Raw genomic sequence first — 16,017 nt, 5'->3', positions numbered from 1 at the left:
TTTTTTTTTTTTTTTTTTTTTTTTTTTTTTGGTTTTTCAAGACAGGGTTTCTCAGTGTTGCTTTGGAGCCGTCCTGGAACTAGTTCTCATAGACCAGGCTGGTCTCGAACTCGCAGAGATCCACCTGTCTCTGCCTCCCAAGTGCTGGGATTAAAGGCATATGCTACTACCGCCTGGCTGTGGAGATGTTTTCTTAATTGAGATTCCCTCCTCTCAAATGACTTTAGCTTGTGGCAAGTTGACATACAACTATCCAGAACACAATAGTTCAAGATACTTTTTTTTCATCCTTTCATTCTTAAACTTTCTGTTAAGGGGTCAGAGAGTTGATTTAGGCCCTGTTTAAGGTTGGGTGCTCATCAGTCTCTCGTTATCATTTTAATCAGATAGAAGTCTAAACCATTACCTTTTGCCCCAGCCTGAGAGACATATTAGTCAATTAGTATTTAAAAATGCTTAAAAAGTAGCTGGATAACATGTAAAGAAATTAACAGTACTGTATTCTCCCCTTGGGCCTTCAACCATAAACTTTGACTAGGTTTATAGTATCAGATATGTGTTCCCTCACATGAAGTATACTTCAAGTCCAATCACAGAACAGTTGTTCATCCCCAAAATAGCCGTGCCACTGTTGCATGGAGGGCAATATCCTATCCAGAAGGCTGATATTGTAGGACATATGGTCTACAGCTAGATGAGACCATTGGTCAGTTTTCTTCTCCAGCAATCTACCTTGCACCTTCTGGCAGTTAGGAATGGCAGCCAGCAGGGAGGGAACTGCCAGTTGCAATGCATCTTCAATTCCCTGTGTCTTATAACCTTTTGTGAGGAGCATAGGGCCCCTTCATTCCATCCCGCCTGGCTAGCTTACACCCGAAATAATCACACAGAAATTGTATTAATTAAATTACTTCTTGGCCCATAAGCTCTAGCCTCTTGTTAGCTAACACTCACATCTTGATTCAACCCATTTCTAATAATTTGTATGTTACCACGAGGTTGTGGCTTACCCGGAAAGATTCAGCATGTCTGACCTGGCAGCTTCATGGTTGCTCTCTCTCTCTCTGACTCTCTTTCTTCCTCGCAGAATTCAGTTCTGACTCCCCGCCTACCTAAGTGCTGCCCTATAGAAAGGCCAAGGCAGTTTCTTTATTCACTCAATAAAAGCAATGCATAGACAGATAGACAGAAGAACCTCCTACACTATTTCCCCTTTTTCTGTGTAAACAAAAAGGAAGGCTTTAACTTTAACATAGTAAAATTATATAACAAGACAGTTATCAAGCAAGAATTACAGTTACAATATTTAGATCTATTTTATCTTTTATCATAAAAATGGAAAACTATAACTATCTATTCTTCAACTCTATCAAAGACTTCAGAAGGATATAATATTATCTATGTGAACTAGAAGTAAGCAACTTCCAAAATTCTAGAAATGACAGAGACATCTCACTGCCTGGACAGTCACCCAAAGTTCTTCTGTACCATTGGAGCATCCAGGCCCATAGTATCCAGCAGACTTTTCAGGAAATTGCAAAGACAGTTCAGTCACTTTCTTCTGTATCCTGAAGGATGTCTCATAGACTCTTTTATGAATCAGGATCATCTCACCTTTAGGCAAGTTCAGCAGTCATCTCTCTGTGGGTTCTTCCTGTCCAGTTTATGCATCAGTCCAGGCAAGAGCAGTTTCTTGCCCAAATGGCTAATGAACACCATAAGGAGCCTCTTTGATGCCCATCTTCCTCTTGAAGTAGATTGGTGTGCCAGGAGCAGACATGTCTATTTGTCATGAAAAGCCCTAAGTTATTGAAACATTTTAAATACCATATTCTGTAGTCTTTGAAAAATACGAAGAATGCCTAACTAACTGAAATACATCTCTATATATCTAGAAAATCTAACATGACTACAAGCTTGACTATTTTCAATGATTATCCATTAACAACCTATATTTTCTAATTATACATCACATTTTTAAATAAGCTACACAATCACAATACCTTAATCAAGAGCAGAAATATACATAAAGCAAGAATGACCTTAAATTTATATCAATAAAGTAAAATCCATACCAGTGCAAATTATTCATATATATATATATATATATATCCCCCTTTAAATATAAAAGAACATTTGGGAATATGGGCATAGTTTTTTCTCTCCAAACTGCTTCGTGTTGTATGGGGGCACTGTTAATCAGGTCTTTCTTCGTGTATCCTTTATGCTAGGTTCTTCTCAGTCGGCAGTTGAGCAAAGTAAGTTTTTGAGGGTGTTTATGGCAACCTTTCAGGAAGGTGTGTGTTGTGGGAATGACCTTCCTCCATCAGGTGTGGTCTATCATACCATATTGGTCTAGAAGGAATCCACAGGGTCTCATCCTCTGTGAAAACAAAAGAAGAACCTCTTTTCCAAAGCACTATATCCTTAGACCCAAATTCTGAAGTCAAGATATCTTTATAATATACATGCTGGTTTAGCTTGGCAGCCCATAAAATGAGATGTCTCTCTGTACTTAACTCCTTTACAGTCAAAAAATTAAAAAAAAAACAATAAAATACATAATCCAGACTCTGTGAATTTTCCATTTTTATGTGGCTTGTTTTTCTTTAATCTTTTTAATCTATCAATATTTTTACTTCCTGTCTCTTTAAAAACTTTACCATTTTTTTAAAGTATTAACTTTATTTTATGACTCTCTATACTCCTTTTCTTCTCTCTCCCAAGCCTCTGTATATTTATCCAACATTGTGACCCATTTAGAGGTCTTTTATGTCTGAATCTGTCTTATTGTGAATCTGTAATTCTCTACTGTCTTGAAGAGTTTTTAAAATGATAAGTAGCTTGGTTGCAGCTGCTCTGGATGTTGGCTCTGCCTCTCTCCAATTTTAAAATGGTGGAAGTACCACCAGTGTTAGTTCTGGGGCTGCCAGGCAGGAGCTGCGCTCAGCAGTCCAACCTGGACAATTAGCGTGCAACACATAAACACTTTCTATTTGAGTTACAACCAAATCTGCCACTCAGAGAACTGTGCAGCCTGGAAACATTTTTGTGTATGGTGGCAGAAATCCACCAAGTTCTCCTGCTTGTGCACACCCAGTAGACCTGATTCAGCTGCCTGCCTAGGCAGGGAGCGCTGAGTCATTAGCATGGTTGCAGAGTACCCAGTCCCATAAAAGCCATTGAAATGCTTCATAGACAGAGTTCATGCTGGCAGCACATTCCAGGAAGCCCCATTTTAAATCCGCATGGCACAGCTTTTGTTTTTTGTTTTTTTTTTTTTTTTGGTACGGCTGCTGAGTCAGGAAAACCTTTCTGTGGCACACTGCCAGCAAACAGCAAAACTCTGTTAAACTCTGTATTCTTTTTGATGCTCACTCAGATTTTATGTGCAGTCAGTCGATCACGTTGAGGCACTAAACTCTTGTGAGGAATGTGGGGCCCCTTCGTTATGTCCTGCCCTGCTAGCTTACACCCGAAATAATCACAGAGAAATTATACTAATTAAATTACTGCTTGCCCATAAACTCTAGCCTCTTATTCGCTAACTCTCACAGCTTGATTCAACCCATTTCTAATAATCTGTATGTCACATATTTTCCTTTGTTAAAAAAAAAAGAGGGGGAAGTGGTGCAGGACAATCATCTATATTCTGTCAATTATATTTTAAATAAACGCTTATTGGCCAATAGCCAGGCAGGAAGTATAGGCGGGAAAACCAGACAGGAAGTAGAGGTGGGGCAATGAGAACAGGGGTATTCTAGGAAGAAGGAAGCTCTTCCCGAAGTCCTGCCCAGACCACTGAAGAAGAAGTATGTGAGCTACCCTGCTGAAAAAGTTACTGAGCCATGTGGCTAACATAGATAAGAATAATGGGTTAATATAAGCTACAAGAGCTAATAAGAAGCCTGAGCTAATGGGCCAATCAGTTTATCATTAATATAGACTCTGTGTGATTTCTTTGGGACTTGTCAGCTGTGGGAACTGGGCAGGGCAGAAACCCCAACAAGCAAAACCTCATGTTACAATAACCAAAGCATGTGGTGCTTTCAGCAGGAAGTCCTTACCATCTGGTTACAGTGAGCAACCAAGGGCAATGGTGGGAGCCTGTATTCTTCTTTTTTTTTTTTTACTGAAAATGTATTTTTTACAGAATATAATCTGTTCTTCTGATCAAGGTTTCCCTAACTCTTTCCATATTCTCCCCACTTCTCCTAAACACTCAAGTACACACCATTTCTGTCTCTCTCACCTTAGAATATAAATAGACATCTAAATAAGTAATATTAATAATGATAAGGAAAAGAAAAAACAGCATAGGACAAAACAACAGAAAAAAGAGCTAAAGTTTGAAAAAACACAAGAAACGCATACAGATGCAGACACACACAGAAATCCTGCAAGAACACAAAACTGGAAGTCACAATATGCAATATATATATATATATATATATATATATGCAAATGACCTGTAAAATTTATAAAAAAGCAAGGAAAACACTCAGAGACCCTAACAAAGTCTAATCAGACAAAAAAAAAAAAACTCCCAGAATGCCACTGAGTTTGCTTTTTGTTAGTTACCTAATGCTGGGCACAAGGCCTGGCCTTTAAAATGGTTATATATCCTTTGGAGAAAACTAATTTTCCATTTGCTAGTGATTATCAATTGGAAATAGCTTCTGGGTTAGGGATGCAGGCTTGTGCCCACGTCCCCTCTTTGCACCTGGGACTTCATCAGGTCTGGACCTGTGCAGGCCCTGTGTGTACTGCCAGTCAATGTGAGTTCATATGTGTATTGGTCCTGCTGTGTTTAGAAGGCATGGTTTCCTGGGTGTCTTCCATCCCCTCTGGCTCTCACAATCTTTCCACTTCCTCTTCCATGGGGATCCCTGAGCCCCTGGAGGAGGAATTTAATGGATATCTCCTATTCAGGGATGGCTGTTCCCCAGGGTCTCTTACTCTCCACATTGTCCATGTGTGGATCTCTGTAATTATTTCTTCTAGTGTATGAGTCTTCTCTGATGATAGCTGAACACAACATTGATCTATGAGCATAGCAGAATGTCGTTAGGTAGTCTTATTCTGTCTTATTCTTTTGGGTGCTATTAAGATTATTATGATGAACAACTTATAGGAGGTCTTGTGCACCAGGGTTTTTAATTTAAAAGCCTATATGACTTCAGGGAGGAGCTACCTGTTGTGTGGCACTATTCCTGAGGAGCTGTAAACAACTGTCTGCTTACCCAGACAGGGAATTGATGACAGACCAAAGGACTGATACCACCAAAGTCCAACCTGGTAAAACAGTGAGTTTTATTGGCATTACTTAAACAGGAATATGGGTGAGGGCTTTCTTGGCATAAAAGACTCAAAGACAGCTGCATCACCAAAACCCATAGCAGCACTGCACAATCTGTAAGCAACTCAAGAGGGTAAAGAGTGTCCTTTGTAATTATGAGCTGCTTCTAGGAAGCTTGGCTCAACTCTCCTTCTTCCAGGCTATTCAGCTCGACTGTGTCTTCTAGGCATCTCAGCTGGTCTGCGAGTGTCTCTTAGCAGTCCCTAATGTTTGGGAAAGAAGGGGCCTGGTGAATCTAGCTTCTTTTTCATTAATTGTCGCTGTTTGTGTGTGTGTGTGTGTATGTGTGCACGCGTGCACATGTGTGTGTGTGTTCATTCCTAAATACATAAATACAACCTGCTCATTCTGTGTAATGTTATTTAAATGTTTATTTACCTGAGGTTGACAGTTTGGTATTGCATAACCAATTGGTATGCTTTTCCCTGGAGAAGATTATTTCTCCATTTCTCAGAATTCCTTAGTTGCATGCACATAAGGCCCAGAGATCATCCATTGCAGAAGAGGGGGCAGAAAGATTTTAAGAGACAACAGCATGGGGAGTTTGTTGTGTGAGATTCTATCAGGAATGTCAGAAGCTACACCCATAAAGTTGCACCAACATGACTGCCTAAACCTGAGCTGAACAAGGACAATACACATGTTAACATGTGGTGGTGGGGTCCACAAGGTCTTCTTCTCTTAAAACATCTCAATTTTTGCTTCCCTTTTAACATTCTGTGTCTTAATGAGCTTTCCTCCAAAATCTCATAGGAACAACACTATCCATGAAGTGTGTCTTCATACCCACTAGTTATGATTTGTGTTGTAGCTTAAATTTAAAATTAGGGGCTAGAGAAGGAATGAGCAATTAAGAGTACTTGTATGTTGAAATCCTCATCCAGAGAACCTAGATTTGGTTTCCGACACCCACATTGAAGGGACCTGAATACTGTGGTGTGCTTCCCCCAGGACCCCAATTAGACACAGATCACACACCCAAATGCAAACCAAATGCAAAGAGATCCTTTGTTAAGCAAGGCCAATAGACAAGGTGGCTGAACCTGAATTGGGCAGAGAAACAGCAGCAGGTGTTCATTTTAAGAGGAAAAGCTGGAGGTTAGTTTTAGAATGAGCTAAAACGTGTTGGTAAGTTCTGATTGGGTGTTTTAATTAGGTTAATCAAAATAATAAGTTTTGATTGCTGAACATTGATGTTTTGATAGTTGGACCTTGGTGATCAGTCTTGGGAATGAGTTATGGGCCAAATAAGGGAATAGACCTTGGTGGCTAGCTTTAGGAATGCAATCTAACAGTTCACTAAGGAGAAAAACAAAAGGCAAAACTTGGTGGCACTGTGTTTGCCATGCTTGGGCCTGCTAGAGCCCTTCACACATGGTGCTTCATGACTCTCTGTAACTCTAATCCAGGGAATAAGATGCCCTCTTCTGGACTCCTTAGGCATGAGGCATGTTCATAATATGCATGCATACATGCAGGCAAAATACTCCTATACATAATATGTCAATATAAAACATTTAAAAACATTTTAAATTGTATTTTTAGTTTATAAAATATTAGATTGCTATGTGTTTTCCTTGTATCATTACTTTTCATTAACTTTCTACCTGTATTTTCCCCATAGCCAACCCCAACCCCATTTAAGCTTTTCATAGCCAGCATTCCCTTCTACCCTCATATGTGTTTTGCTATCTCCACATTTTGTGTCCCTGCACGGCTCTTCTTTTGTCTTTCTGCTTTCTATAGGCACTCAAAGTTAAGTACAGAAATCTAAATTCAAACCTAGGAAAGAAAACATACAGAATTTGTCTTTCTGGGCTTGGGTCACAACCATCTTCTACATCCAAATACCACTGTACATATGTACCACATTTTCATTATCAGTAAATGGACACATCCGGGATGGTTCTATTGCCTAGCTAGTGAAGAGAGCTCTTATGAACATGGAATTACAGGCATCTCTGTTGTAGGGCATAGAGTTCTTTGTTATGCTTAGGGGTAGTATAGCAGGAACATACAGAATTTATAGTTTCATTTTTGTTACTAATCCTTTATCAGATACATAGCTAACAAATCTTTTCTCCTTTTCTTTTTTTTTTTTTTTTCGACACAGGGTTTCTCTGTGGTTTTTGGTGCCTGTCCTGGAACTAGCTCTTGTAGACCAGGCTGGTCTCGAACTCACAGAGATCCGCCTGCCTCTGCCTCCCGAGTGCTGGGATTAAAGGCGTGCGCCACCACCGCCCGGCCTTTTCTCCTTTTCTATAGGCTGCCTCTTCACTCATTTGGCAGTTTTCTTTCTCTACAGAAACTTAGTTTTATGAAGTTCCATTTGTTAATTGATGGTGAGCTGCTGGAGTCACATTCAGGAGTCCTTATGTCCATACCTATACCCTGTAGTATACTGATGATTTTTCTTCTAGAAGGTACAGGATTTTAGGTTATATGTCAAGACCCTTTGGAGTTGCTTTTATGCAGAGCGAGAGAGAAGAATCTGGTTCTATTCTCCTACAGATGGATATGCAGATTTTCTGGATTTTGATCATTTGTTGAAGAAAGTTTTCTCTTCTCTATCTATATTTTTTTAGCTTTAGTAAAAATCAGGTGACTATAGTTGCATGGTTTATATCTGTGTCAATACCCTGATGTTTTTATTCCTATGATTGTTTTACTATAACTTAACGTCAAGTGTGGTAATACCTCTAACAGTATTCTTATTGTCAGAATTGCTTTAGCTATGCAGAGGCTTTTGTGTTTCCATATGAATTTTTGGATTGCCTTTCCTATTTCTGTAAATAATAGAGTTGCGAGTTTTAGCAGGATTGTATTGAATTGGTAGATTGTTTTGTAGAATAGATATTTTACAATACTATTTTTATAAGTATAGGGGGTCTATACATCGTTTTTAATTTCTTCCTCTTTTTTTCTGTAGTGTTTTTGTTTTCATTGTACAGGTATTTCACTTCCTTAATTAGGTACATTCCAAGTTTGTTTTTTTTTAAGCAATTGTCAATGGAATTATTTCCATAATTTCTTTATCAGTTTGTTTGTCATTGGTATGTTGAAAGACTAAGAATGTTGGTTTGGTATCTCACCTCTTTGCTGAAAGTATTAATTCTAAAATAAGGTTGCAGTTGAATAATTAAGGTATATCCTTAAGTATAGAATCGTGTCATCTAAAAATAAGAAGACACTTTCCCTTTTTTCTTTCCTAATTGTATCCCCTTTACCTCTTTTTTTTTACCATTTTAAGTAAGATTTCAAACACTGTATTGAAAAGAGATGTATAGTATAATGTTGGCTAGAAGGTTATTATTTAAAGTCTTTTCTGCGCTAATATATATTCCCTTGATTTCTACTTTGCATAGGGCATTTCTCAGGAAGTAGTGTTGGATTTTGTCAAAGGCACTTTCTGAATCTATTGAGCTGATCATCTTATTTCTGTCACTCCAGGTGCCTTGAGGACAATGGGTGGGACTATGCCAAAGCTGCTGAGATCTTCACTATGCTCCAGGTTAGGACTGGGCATCAAGTGGGTAAAAGATGGATGTCTCTTTGCCTTCAGCAAGATGGAGTCTAGGTAGCCTGGAGATCAAATTCAGGGATCCTCTGAAATTCTTACTCTTTCCCTACAGAATGAGAGCAAAATTCCAAAGGAATTCTTCGAATAAATGTCCTGAGGAACTCCCGTGGATATTGTGTTCTACCTCATCCACAGTATTTGTTTGTTATTAATGCTTTCCCCATACCTGACCAAAAATCCAAATTTCCCATGAGGGCCAGGTAACACAATCACCTCCAGGGGCACTTTCTATATTTTTCTCTGAAGTTGTCCTTTTGTTTTCATAATAAAGAATTACTTTGCTTTTCACAATGTATCCTGAATTGCTTTTCTCTTGCCTTAGCCAAGAGCCAGAGGTGCCAGGACTCAATGGACCTTTGTTCCCAAACTTCTACTATTTTCACCTCTGGCTGGCCCTAAACAGATCCATAAGGATTGCCTCAGTGGATAATTTGTGAATAAATCTGCATGCAAAGGGTACATATTACTTGCGGTGATTCAGCTCTGGAGTCCACGGTCTCTGTCACAAGCTCTACTTGGAGGCCTGTAGAAGCATCATGTGTGACCAGGGTTTCAAAGGGTTGCCTCCAGGCTAGTGAGGCTGTGTAGGAGGGAAAGTTGGTAAGAGGGTACGTAGTTTACATTTCCTTTACGGACATTTGAATGTTTTCATGGTCTCACTGTTAGGGGATATCCTTTTAGCTAAGCAAATAATTGTTGCATTTGTTTATGCTGCATGTGTTTAACAAAGCAAAGATTGTTATATTTATATTTATACTGCATTTAATGATCTAAAGATGAGTTGCTTTGCCTGCCTTAGGTGCTTGATTGGTCTAATAAGCTGAATGGCCAATAGCTAGGCAGTAGAGGGATAGCTGGGGTTGGCAGGCAGAGAGAATAAGTAGGAGGAAGGAAGAAAGAAGGAGAGGAGGGAGAAATAAGAGACATCTTGGGTCAGCCAGCCAGTCAGCTGCCAGCCAACCAGACATGGAGTAGGACATACAGAGTGAAAGAAAGGTAAAAAGCGCTGAGGCAAAACATAGATGACGTGAAAGAGGTTAAAGTAAGCTAAAAGAGGTAGTGGCACAAGCATAAGACCGAGCATTCATAACTAATAATAAGTCTTCGTGTCATGATTTGGAAGTTGGCGGTCCAAAAAAGCCTGTTCCACTGCACCATCGTAAGTTTTGATTTATATGCAGGTGGGTGACAAGTGGGTCTTTTCACAGCTCTCTCCATGTTTCCTTCTTGTCTTTCTGCTTCCTTGCATTCTGGAAGGAGCCATAGAAAGAGTGTTATAAAAATCAACCCCTGCTGGAGACCAGGAATGTCGGCCTGTCTTTAGAAGCATTGCTCAGAAGGAAGATATAGGGTGCTCCATGTCCATGTTCTTGAGAGGGCCTTCAGACATTGGTTTTTCACTACCAAATAGTAGGGCACATAGCCTCACTTTTTCAACAGTTCTGTGAGACCATTCACAAAGGGGGGGGGGGCAATTAGAAACTGCCTCTAGGTAAATTCTAGGCAGGTGTTAAAAATGAGAATTCTGCAAAATGTGTTGCCTGTCTCATGGATTTCCAACATTTCTGTAATGCTTGTGCTTTAAGCAATAAACAGGCACTTTTTGAAATTCAATTAATAGAGGTACAGAGTTTTCCAGTTACAAGTCTGCAAATTATGACAGATGCAGCCCTACACACTGACAATTTGTACAAGTATGCTGGTACTTTATTGTGCTTACTATAATTGCCTGCTAGTTAACACTTTTCAGTTTCATGTGAATTTACATAGTTATGTGACAGAGCATGGATTTCTAGAAAATATGAACTGAGGGGATAGTTTTTAATTGCATCGACTTTGTTCTTACATGGAAGAACTCAGTGGTCAGACACAAGTTTCTGTAACCCAGTTCTCAGCCATAGGAACCAGAATCCCATTGCACATTTGTTAGTCTCCTTGTAAGAAATAGAAATAATCCTACAGGAGATGGAGTGATCACATCATCGAACTTACTTCAGGGTCTCTGAGCTGCTTGATGTCCCTTTCTGAACAGTGACCGTGGAATTCATGGCATGACCTAATCAGTTCCCCTCACCTTTCCATCAGTTCCCACAGTTTCATTGCTTCGTGGGTTCTCTCTCTCTCTCTCTCTCTCTCTCTCTCTCTCTCTCTCTCTCTCTCTCTCCCTCTCAGAGGGAGGGAGGGAGGGAGGGAGGGAGGGAGGGAGGGAGGGAGGGAGGGAGGAAGAGAGATCTGCAAATATTCCCTTAGGAGAAGTTCTTGCTTGGAAGTGTTTAATGACATAACATGCATGCTTTCCTAGGAAGGCAGATGGTGGGATGGGGGTACACCAGGTATTTCTATATACTGTTTTTCTTTTATTTTTGTGTTATGAGTATGGTTATTTTGCCTACATGTAAGCCCATGTACCACATATGTGCAATGCCCAAAGAAGCCAGAAGAGGGCAAAGGATATCTTGGGACTAGACTAGTGCATGGTTGTGACCTACCACATGGTACTGGGAATTAAACCCAGGTCTTCTGGAAGAGCATCCAGTGCTCTTAAATGTTGAGTCAGCTCTCCACCAGTGGATCCCAATCTGGGATCCAAGCTGTGTAAGGACACAATGCAGATGTTCACTAACCATCTGTTCCTCCCCTTTCCTTAAGGAATCCGGGGAATGGGAAAGGTCACAGCAGCCACTGAATTGGATCCAGGTTCTTGTGGAACTTCTGGTGACCTTTGTAGATTCCTGCAGAATATATATATATATATATGTATATATTATATATATATGCTTATGCCCCGCTCAGTACTACACAATTGCTGTCTTTGCAAATATGGAGTCCATTTGTCTTATTTGATTTCATAGAAGGCTTTAATGGATCATTCCCACAATGATCACAGAATTTACCTCCATACCCTGACCCTTGTGATGGTAAGCCCTGCTCTGTACAAAGCCAATGGGCTGGATGTGCACTTTGTCCACTCGGCAACCACGTCCAAGAGCACAAACTTCAAACATAAACCATGGAATGTTTGATACTGTCAACTCTTAAACAAGAAAACTGCTATATCTGTCCTCAGTAGTCCAACTTCCACCCAAAATGTAACCAACCATGCAAGCTTAGGAGGGTGCACTGGCAGCCAAGTGGGTCTTAGATTTAGATTTAGAAAGGCTTTTGATCTCACAGTGATTCCCTGAAGCCCCTCACCATCACAACAAAGCATATTCATAATTTTCCTGCAGTCCTGTCTAGAAGGCTGGAGACCCTGGAATGTCCAGTCAGTTGCCTCCAGGTCCTACCTGTTTCCCTGGAAGTCCCGGTTCCTCCCTCTAATGAGGCTGGACTCCCTGTCCTCTTCCTCCTTTCCACTCCTATAACTCCTGTTTGATTTTGAGGACAAACTGACTATTCCAATAAGGCCTTCCTCTTCTTTAGTAAGGGGTTCTGCAGGGATCTACAAAGGCCACCAGAAGTTCCACAAGGACCTGGATCCAATTCAGTGGCTGCTGTGACCTTTCCCACTCCCCAGATTCCTTAAGGAAAGGGGAGGAACAGATGGTTAGTGAACATCTGCATTCTGTGTCCTTACACAGCTTGGATCCCATACTAGAGGCAGTGAGGGAATGAAGCAAGGATAGCTATGGACATAGAAAAGCTGTGATTGGCTGGACTGATATCCACTGATAGAGAATACTCAGAACTCTGGAATTTCAGTGTGTGTATTATATATAATTTAACAGGCAGTCAGAGATAAATAAGGATGGAGAGTTATTGTATACAATTGAACAAGGAGTCAGGACTAGCTAAATTCTCTAGGAACATTCTACAAGTTAACAGTCCAGGCTGTAAGTATCGGGGGAAGAAAGCTACAGTGGACATTTTCTGCATACACTATCAACAGCCACACTCAGACCAGATGAAGGCTTTGCCATCCCTCTGAGCCTCACCTGGAATAGTGTTCTCCACTCCCATGGGTCTAAAGCACTGGAGTCCTTGACAAGAGTGTGCTCCTGTCAAACAATAATCATGACTCTTCACAGCCACCCTGCAGTGGCTCTGACATCCGGGGGCCTAGGAAGAACTCCTGTCATTATACTCCAGTGTCCTTCCCCAAAGACCCACAGTAACCTAACCCCTTTCTGGAGTGAGAGGCTGATGGAGGAGGGTCATCTTTCTATATGTTGTTTCATTGGTTAATTAATAGATAAAACTGCTTGGCCTTTAATAGGACAGAAAATTAGGTAGGCGGAGTAGACAGAACAGAATGCTGGGAGAAAGAAGCCGAGTCAGTCAGTCGCCATGATTCTCCCAGCCGACACAGACGCAGATTAAGACCTTTCCTGGTAAGCCACACCCTTGTGGTGCTACACAGATTATTAAATATGGGTTAAGGCAAGATGTGAGAATTAGCCAATAAGAGGTTGGAACTAATGGGCCAGGCAGTGTTTAAAAGAATACAGTTTCAGTGTAATTATTTCAGGTAAAGCTAGCCATGCAGAGCTGGGTGGCCGGGCGCCAGGAACGCAGCCCGTAGCTTCCTTCTACAAGAGGTCATGAAGGACCCCCCCCATGGCCTATGAATAGCTGATCCAACTACAAAATATGGTGTTATGATTGTTCTGGCTCTTTAAGAAACAATCCATGCCCACTCCCTCCCCCATAAGCTGAGGCAGGCTGATCTTCAGCTTCCGGCCTGAGCCCTCTCTATTTTCTATCTTCCTCTCAGAGAGGCAACTTCTGCCTCTCTCCCCACTTCTCCCCTTCCCCCACTTCTGTCTCTCTCTTCTCTTTTTTCTGGCTCTGGCTCTCTTTCTCTTACTCTCTCTCTCTCTCTCTCTCTCTCTCTCTCTCTCTCTCTCTCTCTCTCTCTCTCTCTGTGTGTCTCTCTCTCCCTCTCTCTCTTTCCCCTCCCCCTTTCTGCCCTTCTCCCTTCCCTTCCATAACCCCTAAATAAATGTCCAACTCCACTCTGTATGGTGTGCCTATCGATATCTCTCTTGCCCACCCACCACCACCACTTGGAGACCTGCCGCGTGGTCTCGTGGTCTCGTGGTCTCGTGTGTGGTCCCTGCCTGGAAGGGGACCAGCCACCTTTGGAGACCTGCCAGCGTGGCCTCATGCACAGCCCCTGCCTAGGACCGGCTGCTCCCGCTGCCCACAGCCAGGGACTTGCACCATCCCAGGACACACTGTCTGCCTCCAGGAACCAGCCATCCATCCACAAGGTTTGCTTGGGACCAGCCACCTCATGGGCAGTCCCTTCCTGGGACTAGCTGCTTTCCACAGCAAGCTGCCAGGGATCCGCAGCAAATCCATTTCATATGGCAGAGTGAAAAAGAGGCACAATTAGTCAATGGGTGAGAATGCTACCCCAAATCCACTACCCAGTATTATTATTAGATATTATTAGTATCTTATTAGAGAGATGAATGTGTGTTTACTTCTTAAATTCCCCATACTCACTGAGACTCAGTGATGCTACTGAAGTTAAAAAAAAATGTTCCTGTTAAACATGGAGCTGTTGGGAAGGGGCAAACACAGGCAAAGTGTATAATGGACCCCCCCCAAAAAAAAAAGTGAAGTGGAGAGAAAATGTCCAGGGCTTCTTAGCATCTTAACCTATGTCAAAAAAATGTGGTCATGTGGTAAGAACACGTGATTCCTGTGGTTTGGAAGGGGAGTGGCATTTTTTTAAATCTACATTTGTAATGAGATCTAAACCTGATGGTTTTTTATGCCAAATTGGGTGGCGATACAGTAATAAGATATTTGACCAAACACTTAAAATATTTCTCCAAGGGTATTTTCAAATGAGATTAGCATTTAAATCACTAGGCCTTAGTTAAGTATATCAGCCTTGATGATATAGGTGAGCCAATCCACCAATTAAAGGCTGTCAGGGAGGAAAAGATTGGCTGACCTCTGTTAAGAAAATAATTCTGCCAGCAGGTTGCCTTCAGACTGCAGCTGCTGTTCTGAGTTGGATCTTTGCCCAGTCAGCCTTCCCTAGAGATTTTGATGAGGTTCTATTGTCTAAGCAGATTCCTTAAAATAGACAGTTGTATGAATGCACACACATGTACTTCTTATTGGTTTTCTGCTCTGGAAAATCCCGACCAAAACACCATGTGATGATGCTTAAATTCCTAATTTTTCAGTGACAATTGGCATAGCAAGAAACTTAAGAGCATATACCATGTTGATTATGTGGACTCATCTGTAATAATGTTAATTTTAATATTATTCTTGAAAGAAACACGAGTGAAAATCCAAATCGTCAGCAACAGTTGTCAAAGCAAAACAAACAAAATAAAAACAAACAAACAACATAGGGCTGGGAAGATAGTTCAATGGGTAAAAACATTGCTTTGCAGGCATGAGGATCTGAGATCAAAGCTCCAGCACCCACATAGAAAGTACTGGGTGTAGCTATGCTTGTTTATAACCCCAGTACTGGCTGAAGAATTGGAGGCAAGAGGATTGCTATGGGTTTCTGCTCACCAGTCAATCAGAAAAGCAGCTCCAGTTCAGTGATGAGATCCCTTCTCAAGAGAATGAAGTGGAGGGCAATACACCTGATACCTTCCTCTGGACTGCACAAGCACACACGGGCGATTACACACACATGCATACTACACAGACACACAGAAAGACAGACACACACACTACTGGATAGTTTTGTGTCAACTTGACACAAGCTATAGTCATCAAGGAGGAACCTCAGTTGAGGAAATGCCTCTATGAGATCCCAGTGTAAGACATTTTCTTAATTAGCGATTGATGATGGAGGGTCCAGCCCACTGTGGGTGGTGCCATCGCTGGGCTGGTGGTTCCAGCTTCCATAAGAAAGCAGGCCCCGATGTAACCAAGAACAGTCACCTTCCTGAGGGTGATGGCAAGAGCAAGGGGGAAGCTGCAGGCCCTAGTGGGGAGCCACAGAACCGGTAAAGTCCAAAACAGGCACTGGTGCCTCCCCTCAGGCTGCTGAATAGAAGCTGGACCTCAGAGCTGGCTGGGAACTGAACACACAGAAGAGCTTATGCCTGCATTGGGGAACAGGAGGAATGAGAGGGTGGGGCGTGGAGCCAGT

General features: G+C 41.4%; 1 protein-coding gene across 2 annotated transcripts in view; it reads left to right on the top strand.

The window, feature by feature from the left end:
- Positions 1-9,154, top strand: part of LOC126493549 (nuclear RNA export factor 2-like) — a 23,497-nt gene extending 14,343 nt beyond the window's left edge. Inside the window, exons 22-23 of one of the 2 annotated variants that reach the window (XM_050130562.1) lie at positions 8,810-8,870; positions 8,992-9,154. In XM_050130562.1, the coding sequence (XP_049986519.1) occupies positions 8,810-8,870; positions 8,992-9,027 (97 nt within the window). In that variant the 3' untranslated portion in view covers positions 9,028-9,154. The other variant, XM_050130561.1, reaches the window with a different exon arrangement.
- Positions 9,155-16,017: the final 6,863 nt, after the last annotated feature.

This window comes from Alexandromys fortis, unplaced genomic scaffold (genome assembly GCF_014885135.2).
Source record: "Alexandromys fortis isolate MF-2015 unplaced genomic scaffold, M_Fortis_MF-2015_v1.1 scaffold_324, whole genome shotgun sequence".
Lineage (NCBI taxonomy): Eukaryota > Metazoa > Chordata > Mammalia > Rodentia > Cricetidae > Alexandromys > Alexandromys fortis.
The sequence above is the reverse complement of the archived record's forward strand: the minus strand, read 5'-3'. Positions and strand labels throughout refer to the sequence as shown.